The 10,972-nt window shown below is 42.5% G+C and overlaps 1 protein-coding gene across 1 annotated transcript; it reads left to right on the forward strand.

Annotated features, from left to right (window-relative positions):
• The first annotated feature begins 801 nt into the window (after positions 1-801).
• On the forward strand, positions 802-9,606 carry LOC105560254 (polyadenylate-binding protein 4-like). The gene is made up of 4 exons (XM_012009196.1): positions 802-1,626; positions 6,104-6,414; positions 6,878-7,829; positions 8,754-9,606. Exons 1-4 carry the CDS (start codon positions 1,434-1,436, stop codon positions 9,203-9,205), a joined length of 1,908 nt encoding a protein of 635 aa, XP_011864586.1. The 5' UTR covers positions 802-1,433; the 3' UTR covers positions 9,206-9,606.
• The last annotated feature ends 1,366 nt before the right edge of the window (positions 9,607-10,972 follow it).

Raw genomic sequence — 10,972 nt, forward strand, 5'->3', positions numbered from 1 at the left:
CCCAGGCACTTTTAGCCGTTGATACACTGTTGGGGCTATCAAAAACATGGCGGAAAATTGAGAACGCCCAGATCAAAGGTGCCGACAGAGAGTGGGCATACTGGTTATACTGTGTTACTACATCCTATGTAGACCCAGCCTTAAGCTTTAAGCCGTAAGAAATTAACCAATCACAAGCATTTATTCCCCTCACTCTCACCTGTGATTGGTTAATTTCTTACGGCTTAAAGTTTACAGCATACTTAAAGCAAGATTGTGGACCAGGGTTAAAAGACAAAGTTAAATATAAAAATTGACTACAAACAGGCCTTAGTGTGCGCTTAGTGTGCACTGGCACGAGCAATCGAATTATACTTAGAGATCTCGAGAAATAGTTGTATCACAGCGCAGATCTAAAAGTATAGACCAATCGGCGTGAAACGCTCACTGAACAGCTTTCACCGCTGAATGCAGTGAGTCTGTTCCTTTCAGCTCAACTGGTTGCCGGTTAAAAATTTACTTTTCTTTTTCCAACGTAGGCAGCGGTCAAGCTGCCGCTGCAAACGCTTCGAAGCGTTTCTCCTCTCTTTCTGTTTTTACTGAAAGAAAAGAGAAGACGAATGCTTCGTAACATTCGAAGCGACAGCTTGACCGCAGCCGTAGAAGGACAAACATTTCCGAACTAATACGTATAGTCACGGACAGTCAGTTGAGCTAAAAAGAACAGATTCGAACGTGTTTCGGGAAGTGGCGCTGACGAGGGCGCCGGAAAACGTGGACTACTTGGCTGGCGCGCGCGACGGTAGTTGCGCGGTCGGGGAGTATATATAAGTGCGCGTAGGAAGCAGTGCGCCGTCAATTTTTTGGCCTCAGTCGAGGGTAGAGTTGTGTTCGCGGTGTGCGTTCGTTGTGTGCGTTTACTTTCTCCAGAAATAGGCCACATAACCTAATGTCCATTTCGTGAAAATAACTCGCCTAGAAAAATCCAAAAAAAGGAAAAAATCGTGAAAAAACGCATCTAAGAAAAAAAATCGCAAAACCAGTGGCGAAAACCCACTCGTGACCCTGATGGTGGATACAGCGTGGCGTTAGAAGGGAAGCAAGGCAAGTAGAAGAGTTCGGAGCCGAGCGCAAAGTGCGTAGCCGTTGGGAGACGAACGAAAATTGCAGCATCCATCTACTCACAGTCACGGGAAAAAAAATAAGTATCTACGCACGCACGAGGTGGAGACGCGCGCGCGAGAGAGAGAGAGAGCGGGAAAGAGAGAGAGAGCTAGAGTGAGACAGAGAGCTAGAGAGAGGGAGGCGAGGAGGAAAACGTGCGCGTGTGCGCCTGACTCCGCGAGGTAGAGAGAGAAGAGGCGAAGCGAGAACGCGTCGCGCCGACGAAGAGGGAAGCGTACAATTCCGTCTGCCTGCTTTGCCAGTGAGAGAGGCACCCTGCAGCCGCCGCCATGAATCCTGGAGCACCCAACTACCCCATGGCCTCGCTCTACGTGGGCAACCTGCACACCGACATCACCGAGGCGATGCTGTTCGAGAAGTTCTCGACGGCCGGGCCCGTGCTGTCGATACGCGTATGCCGCGACATGATCACCCGCCGCTCGCTCGGCTACGCATATGTCAACTTTCAGCAGCCGGCCGACGGTGAGTCGTGTCCTCTCGTCATCGTTGCTATTATTATTGTTATACCGTCGCTGGCGCCGTTTCCACGGCGGCGACGGTAAACGTGGTGTTGTGCGGCGGGCGTCGCGTCGCTCCGCGCGAATCGCCACCTGCTGCGTGCGGGGTCTCACATGCGCCGCGCGCGCGAGCGCGCGCCCCGTTGGCTCCGCGTCGCTGCTCTCCGCCGTATACACAGCACGGTAGACTGCGCATTAGACACGCAGGACTGTGAAACTGCGTGGATTAGAACCCGGTTAATCGAGCCCGCGGTAATCTCGATCCCCGTCCGCTTCCCCCCCGGCTGACCGAGTGCCGATCTCCATCTTGCGATTCCCGACCACCGACGCGTAATTCAATAGCGGCTTAACGGCGGTTAACGGATATATCGTGGAAAGGGGAGCTTTTCCCTCTTTCTCTCTTCGTTGCGCGCTATCGGGAGACACGACGTCGGAATTAAGTAACCGAGATAAAGAAACAACTGCGACCGTGCGATTTCAAGATTCGCGACTCGATAAGTTTATTTGTTCAAAGAGGAGAGTCACCTATTATGAGATAGGCATCTACTGTGCGATTGCGGATTTTCAACGTCCAAATTCAATCGCGAATCTTCTTTTAGCGACAATTACGCGATCTAACAGTGAATTTTCCACCAAACAGATTTCACTTCAGGGGCAATAAATTCATGGTGGAACCAACAGATGACATCTATTTAGCAGAAACTCCGCTCTCTCATATTAGGAGCCTGTCTTGTAGTAGGAGATTTTCCTCTACGTTATTATTTTGCTTGAAATCCGGAACAGGTACGGTTGCAGAATAGAGGTAGCTGAGAAAGATCTGAAAACGGACCGTTGCTTCTATTTTTCGGCTTTCTTCGACTATAAAACCTGGAACTCGATTTCATTCGAAGGAGAAACGTATGCGAAAATTCGGCTCTTACAGAAAAGTTGATTGGCTGTTCGCATGATTTTTTCGCCAATCCACTTTTAATCTTTCTGTGAGAGCAGAGTTTTCGCATACGCGTTTCTCTTTCGAATAAATTAAAAAATCGAGCCCCTGATCTACAATGATGGCCTTGGCGATTAGACATTCGAAACAATAAGATTCATAAGGCTCTGACGTGAAATCACATTTCGAAGGAATAAATGATATAAGAGCCAAGACAGGATGTTAAATGATTTTAATTTTTAAGTTTATCGCGGAAAATTTACCACAGCCAGGGTTAGAAACATTCTATTTTGTACAAGCAAATCAGCGCGCTTGAAAAGTTCGTCGCCGACTGTACAATGTACAATTTATCGACTTAGACAAATTTTTTAAACATATTTATGGGCTACGAAATAGAATGTTTCTAGAGCGCATTAAAGATCAGGCTTTAGGATTTCGATTTCAGGTAGAAAAAAAAACTGAAATTTATTTTCCGTGCGCGAAATATTTGTCCTGTCATAAGAAACGTTCAAGATATTTTTCACTTGGCCCGTGTATTTGTTCTTTTTCATGTCGTCTCTATTCTTTTTTCTTTTCCACCCGAATGCGGTGTACTAGAAGGTGAAACGAATCTTCGGTTCCGCGTTCGAGCGAGTTTTTGTCTCACATGAGGTCTCGCATACATTTTTCCTCCTCAAGTAAATCCGAAACCGGCTACCCTATAGCTGTACCAGCGTCGTGTAAAGATTTGTGAAAAAAACTCATACCCGTTACATTCAAAAATAACGATGAAGCAACCACTCCCGAGGACAGGAAAAGGGGAAAAGCAGAATGAACTTTAGTTTCTTTCCTCTATCTGACTTAGGGTTTTGCCGCGGGTCGAAATGCCAAAAAGAAGATAAAGGAAAACGTCCGTTTCCCGAGTTTCCTTGCTGCCTGAGTTTTGCACAAGACCGCTCTCCGTGTTGGAGTATAGAGGAATGTTCCCTATTATGAGACACGTTCTTAATATGAGATAGCGGGGCTTCTGCTAAATTAGCAAGTATCATCTATTGGCTCCACCACGAATTCATTGCTCCTGAAGTGAGATCTGTTTGGTGGAAAATTCATTGTTCGATCGTGTAGTTGTCGCGAAAAAATATTGGCGATCAAACTTGAACGTTGAAAATCTGCATCTCACATTAGAAGTCTATCTCATAATAGGGAACTGTCCTCTACTGCCGTGGTCAACCAGCATTATCATGGTCTTTTAAGACGCTGCTAGAAGATGAACACCATAGATTGTAGCTCCGCATTATCTATATATTGTTAATTTGTATAATTGATTATTTGAAATTTCGTAACGTAAAAAAATTCTATATTCGAGTTTCGAATAATACACTCGTAATACATTAATATGAATTATATTATTGTGTAAAATTTATATTATAGATAAAAATAATTTGCAATTTTAATATAGCATTTTCGCGGGGTAAACCGAGGGCATTGTGGTGTACAGATTTCAGACATTACTAGGCACCTTTTGGCCATTAGTGGGTGTTATTTGGCCTTGCTGGGACATTATAAAGAATCTGAAATAACAAAACACAAGATAAAATAAGATAACAAGAGTAAGTAAGTGCCCGCTGGACATTAGTAGCCGTTAGTAGGCATTGATAAGTCCACGGAGAGCGTGAAAAACTCGGGCAGCGAGTAAAATCGAGAAACGTTTTCCTTCGTCTCTTTTGGAATTTTGACTTGAGGGCGAAACCCTGAGTCAGATAGAGGAAAGAGACTGAAACCAAATTGTACATTCATTTCAATTAGAATTTGTTAATTTCAAACGTCTGCTTTTTCGCTCCTCAGATTGAAAATAATTCGAGTTAAATTACAAAATAAAATCTATTAATGTTGATGATTTTATCCCTTGACGCAAATAAATAGATGCCTAATTAATAACGAAGAAAACATATGAATATCTTCTACATGATTTTGGTCAGCGGTTTACTCTCCCTCGAGAATTTTAAATGATACAAGTAACTTACAATATAAAGGCGGATAAATATAACAATGAGGTAAAAAGTGCGCTACTCAACGTGGTGCAATAAGGAGACGATGTTATTTAATCGTATTACACAATGTTACGCACTTATGATAATGAAAATTCCACTGCAGCAAATACACACGATAAGATATACAAAACTTGTTGGGCGGGTAACGTCTTAACTTTCGTAATCACATGTAGAAAATATTCAGATGTTTCCTTCGTTATTAATTAGACAAGTATCTACTTTTTTTGTATCAAGGGATAAAATCATCGGCATTAATAGATTTTGTTTTGTAATTTAACTCGAATTAATTTCAATCTGAAGAGAGAAAAGAAGCAGACGTCTAAAATTAACAAATTGAAAAGAATTTACATTCATGATTTGGTTTCAGTCTCCTTTTCTCTACCTGACTCGGGGTTTCGCCTCGGATTAAAATTCCAAAACAGACAAGAGAATACGTCCGTTTCTCGATTTTCCATGCTGCCTGAGTTGTACACACTACCGCTCTCCGTGGATTTACTCCTTTAATACTTGGAGTATACTGCCGTGGTCAACTGGCATAATCATAGTCTTTTGATACGCTTGTAAAAGATGAACACCATAGAGTGTAGCTCCGCATTATTCTATCATATAATTCTAATAGCATCTGTGAAGCTGGCACAGTCGTCCTTCTACAAATACCAAAAAAATACTAGGAATTTTGAGAGCACTTCTCATAGTTTCTGATAAAAATTAAAAAGAGTCCCGCATTCCTTGTATTAAAAAAATTAAAAGTTTTTTAAATGCCGTGCTAACTTCGCGAATCTAGCACGACACGTCCCCTCTAAAGTAGTAAAACGCGTTGAAAATTATTATACTTGAAAAGAGTTCCCGATAGTTCTAGTCGAAATTGACACACATGTATATACAATTTCAGATCCATATTCCATCAATTAACAATTTTTAACCAATTTGATCCCCGCCCAGCACGACACTTACAAGTTAGTGAAAATATGCCGTGCTGATGACTTTCGAAATTCTAACGTCAGTTTTCGACAGTTCTGCAAGAGTTCCACGCGTTAGTTTAAATGCATTGTTAGGTCGTGTAATCGTCGCTAAAGATTCGTGATTGAATTTGGGTGCTGGAAACCTGCAGTCTTACATTAGAAGCCTATCTCATAATAGAAAGAAAATCGTGGTCGCTGTGCAATAGCTTATTGTACGTTGTATAATTCGAGTGAGTTCTCGTGCATTCTAAAAAATTATCCAAATTAAAGACACTGTTCGTTCCACCACAAACATATCCAATTTTGTAATGTAATTGAAAAAATATTGTGAAATGAACTTTTCACGGATGCATCTTTAGCTTAAAAACTCTAGACAGTTGCGTACGCGCGTGGGTTTATTTAACGAGACAAAATTAAAGAGATATACTTTGACGATAAGCATGGTAAAATATTTAAAATGCCACTCAATTTTCACGAATTTCAACGCATTACAGCAATACATTTGCGAATGTTGTGTTTCAGCCGAGCGCGCCCTTGACACTATGAATTTCGACATCATAAAAGGGCGGCCTATTCGGATCATGTGGTCCCAGCGCGATCCCTCCCTACGCAAGTCGGGCGTCGGAAATGTATTTATTAAAAACTTGGATAAGAACATTGACAATAAAGCAATGTACGATACATTTTCGGCGTTCGGTAATATACTGAGCTGCAAGGTTACGCAGGACGAGTCCGGCGCGTCGAAGGGCTACGGCTTTGTCCACTTTGAAACGGAGGAAGCGGCCAATAAATCTATCGAGAAGGTCAACGGGATGTTGCTAAATGGCAAGAAGGTAAAGTAACGTTCTTTATCCACTGTTTTCTTCTTACTTTGCGGAAGAAGGCCGAGGAACTTGAGCGGAAGAACGATAGGCCAAGCTCGTGTTCTTTCTTTATACACTGATTAGGAAATAAAATTGTCACTCGATTGATTCGTTCGTCGAATCCATAGAGTTACATACATAGACTGCCTCCTTATAAGAGCTCGCAGGACAAAATCGAAGAGTAGCTATATTGCCCTTCATTATTCTCAGGCATGCTATCCTCGTTGCACAAAAAGAAGAGAAGGTCGAGTCCTCACATTTCAAACTTTCTCCAATAGGAGTCAAGAAAGAAAGATAGATTGCCTGTGCATGTATCTTTTTTTCTTCTCTGGTCACGACGAGCCTCTTATAAAAGCGATTCAGTCTACGTGTATAAATCTATCATCAAATCACCGATACTCTTTCGTTTCTCAATAATGGATTACGCTCGCAGGTGTACGTCGGTAAATTCATACCGCGTAAGGAACGCCAAAAGGAGCTGGGCGAGAAGGCCAAACTGTTCACGAACGTGTACGTGAAGAACTTCGGCGAGGATATGACCGACGACAAGCTGAAAGAAATGTTTGAAACGTTCGGGACCATTACAAGTCATAAGGTGATGATCAAGGACGACGGCAAGTCACGTGGCTTCGGATTTGTCGCGTTTGAGGAGCCGAACTCCGCCGAGCAGGCGGTGCTGGAGTTGAATGGTAAGGAGATCGCCGAGGGCAAGTTAATGTACGTCGGACGCGCCCAGAAGAAGGCCGAGCGTCAGCAAGAATTGAAACGGAAATTCGAGCAGCTGAAGATCGAGCGTCTGAATCGTTATCAGGGCGTGAATTTGTACGTGAAAAATCTGGATGACACGATCGACGATGAGCGCCTGCGTAAGGAATTCACACCGTTCGGCACGATTACGTCGGCGAAGGTGATGATGGAGGAAGGACGCAGCAAGGGATTCGGCTTTGTGTGTTTCTCGCAGCCGGAAGAGGCCACCAAGGCGGTCACCGAGATGAACGGACGCATCGTAGGCTCCAAGCCTCTCTACGTTGCTCTGGCGCAGCGTAAGGAAGATCGCAAGGCGCACCTCGCCTCTCAGTACATGCAGCGTATGGCGAATATGCGTATGCAGCAGATGGGCCAGATATTCCATCAGCCCGGTAATGCCGGCAGTTACTTCGTACCTACGATACCGCAGCCGCAGCGATTCTACGGACCAGCGCAGATGGCGCAGATCCGTGCGACTCCGCGCTGGCCGGCACAACCGAATCAAGTACGACCGAACGCGCAAACCGGCAACTCCGGGTTCGCGTCGATGCAAGCTGCACCATTCCGAGCGGCGCCGCGTGCTCCTGCCGCACAGGCTGGCGCCCTGCGTAACAACATGTCCGCTAGACCTATCACAGGTATTATTAAGAAAATTAAGAATGCAATATTACGATACACCTGTGACCCAGTAATTTACCTTTGTTCAAACCTTGGTAGTGTTTACTCATCCTGATAAAATGATAATTAAAGAAATAATCTGATACGTGTCTCGATACTTATCGAGATATGTATCAGACACACCGACAATATGTTAAACCTATATTAATCCTAAAGAATATATTTTTATATATTTATTACAATTATTTGTGTATTACATTGTATATTATATTTGGAAAAGGTAACAATTTTTTTAATAAGAAATAATTTTTGCTTGCGAGAACCGCATGAAAAGTGAATTCCTACCTGCGGATTAGTTGTGTCGTAACAATGCGAAAGGGAGAAGACAGTTAGAGGGACCTCAGTCCCTTTCAATTTTCTATCAATTTACCAACCGTCGCTTAACTTTAATCTTAGTTTAATTCGTATTTGTCTCTTACTAAAGTAACAGTTCGAAAGAGACAAAGAACGAATTAAACTAAGCTTAAAATTAAGCGACGTTGGTGAAACCGAGCCTTAACGGTCAGACGTGTTATTGTCAGTCAAGCGACAACCGCCGTGTAGAAAGCATAAATTGTGAAAAGTGGCGCGTTACAAAATGGAAGGTATCAGTGCAGAAGAAAATTTGGTTATTGAAAATGAAGAACGTTTTAATATGTAAATAATTGTAATAAAAATATATTTTTTAGGATTAATATAAGTTTAAAATATTGCATAGTAATTTAAATAAGTACACGTTTTAAAAAAGTAAAAAAAAATGGAAAAAGCAGGTCTTGAACTCGAGATCTCCAGCGTTCTAGCCACTCGATTTACACGACCACGCTCACTACTCGGAAATTATCCGAGCAAGACGTAGACAGCCCAATAGTTTTATATAATATGTTAACAATTCCTGTGTATTTCAGGTCTACAAGCAGTTGGTGGCGCCAACATTCAAAACCGTTCCATGGCCGGGCCAGCCGTTGGTGTTTCGCCGAGTCAGAGCCGTCCGACAAATTACAAGTACACGGCAAATATGCGCAATCCGCCGCAAGCGGCCATGGCTATGTCCGCACCGAATCCACCTGTGCAGCATGCTGTCCACATCCAGGGCCAGGAACCGCTCACCGCGTCGATGCTAGCCGCGGCGCCGCCACAGGAGCAAAAGCAAATGCTAGGAGAACGTTTATTCCCTATGATTCAACACATGCACCCACATCTGACGGGCAAGATCACCGGTATGCTGCTGGAGATCGACAACAGCGAGTTGCTACACATGTTGGAGCATAAGGAATCTCTGAAGGCCAAGGTTGACGAGGCCGTGGCCGTATTACAGGCCCATCAGGCTAAGCAGGCAGTCGCGCCGAAAAAGGAATAAGCGTCTTATCGATGATCTTTATTTATGATAAGGAAAGTGAATTTCGATAAATTTTGAATTTTGATTCCAAGTATACGCGGTGTTGTCCCCCTTTCCTCCTTTTTTTTTTCTTGAAATTTATGCAACTTAATCGTGCCAGTGTATGTTTTCGTAACAGATATTCTTTCCAAGGCATAACCGGTTCTTCACTTGGGAGGATACACGAATGTATGCACTTTTTACGATGAAAATTTTAAAAGAGAAATCTCGTTTTCGGCATACTAGAATGCGGAGACATGTTTTCTGAATCAGCGATCACGTTCTCCTTGTGTTTGCTTATTGAGAGAAGCGGAATTGTAAACAAATTTCCAGTCCTAGAAAGAGGGGAATTTTAAGATAATAAATTTTTCTTTCAAGATATATATACATAAGATGGCTGATGTTCAGCAGATGTAATAACTAAACGAACGGCTTAAGTTAATTTAAATCAGTAGACCTAGTATATAATAGACGGTATGACCGCAGACAATCGTACAATTGTTGCAGCTGCTGAACATTAGTACACTTTTATTCGTTCCTACTCATATTTCCCTTCTCAAAACGAGTGAAAATTGTTTCTGACTGAGGAAAGCTACTGCGAATAAATTACACTATGGCTCGTCGTAACGTGAACTTGGCGTTTACATTCTAGTCATCTGTTTGCTGTAATTTGTCAGAAGATGGGTAGCAGTTACTTAATTCCTGTTATATTTTGCAAATTTGTGTCTGACGCATGAAAAGGTAATTTGTTTCGATACGCAGTTGGAAAGATATGTAGCTAGATGTTAAACTGCAAGCAATTGTACCGATTGAATTAATCGACGATTAAGTTAATTCGAATCGCCTTTACACGTATTTTTTTCCCTCTATAGCGCTACATTCTCAAATTTCTAAAATGCTAAATAATCGAACAATCTGAACGCGAGATCCTTTGGCTACCCCGCCAGAGACGCAAATTATGGGGTCCGATCTCTCGAATCGTACCATTTGCGCGCGTGCAAAATTGTTTGAAAATTATAAATCTAGAGAGCAAACTGCCCGCAGCATGACAACATATTAGCAGTAGATTTGCTCAAATATCGCAACAAATCCAGTGCTACCTCAATCCGAATTGAACTTGTATTTTACCAACATAGTTCGTCGATGTAATTCGATAGCAGAGAAGAACAGAAACTAAACAGATTTTGTCATTTTACCAATATTTAAATGGAAATACGTCATTTCAAACGGTTATGAAACCAGATTTGGGTCAAATTGCCATTGTATTCTGTTGGATTTCTGCTGGTATTCTATATCGACGAAATGTGCAACATGCAAAATCTGTTCTTGACAAATCTGGCTATCCGGGGAATCAAATTAAACGCGTGCTGCACGGAAATGCGATTGAATTTCAAATCAAGATCGCATTTGTATATGCACGCCAATCGTGCGATGCTCGTTGTTTATATCGGCACAATAGACGACATAGATGCCATAGCAAGACGCTTACATTTTTGTTAGCACTATAAAAGCAACTTGTGCTCACACTGGCTATCTGGGAGAGTTTAATAAATTAATCAGTGCAAAAATAGTCATAAACTTTTCAAACAACAGTCGTGTATACACGTATACCCCAGTAGCACAGAGCATTGAACAAACGTTGGTTAATCATTGGCCCAATATTCGGTTGTGTTGGGCCAACGTTTAGCCAATGCACTGTACTACTGGGGTACGTAATGTATGTACTACATATATAACGCCTTCTTTCAC

The sequence above is a fragment of the Vollenhovia emeryi genome, unplaced genomic scaffold (assembly GCF_000949405.1).
Source record: "Vollenhovia emeryi isolate VEMERY1.0 unplaced genomic scaffold, V.emery_V1.0 DF939235.1, whole genome shotgun sequence".
NCBI lineage: Eukaryota > Metazoa > Arthropoda > Insecta > Hymenoptera > Formicidae > Vollenhovia > Vollenhovia emeryi.

Bases quoted from the DNA above. Each gene is read 5' to 3' on its own strand.
- LOC105560254 (XM_012009196.1), top strand. From the start codon at position 1,434: ATGAATCCTGGAGCACCCAACTACCCCATGGCCTCGCTCTACGTGGGC. The intron at 6,415-6,877 runs GTAAAGTAACGT...TTACGCTCGCAG, and splicing joins TGTTGCTAAATGGCAAGAAG to GTGTACGTCGGTAAATTCAT. The intron at 7,830-8,753 runs GTATTATTAAGA...TGTGTATTTCAG, and splicing joins GTCCGCTAGACCTATCACAG to GTCTACAAGCAGTTGGTGGC.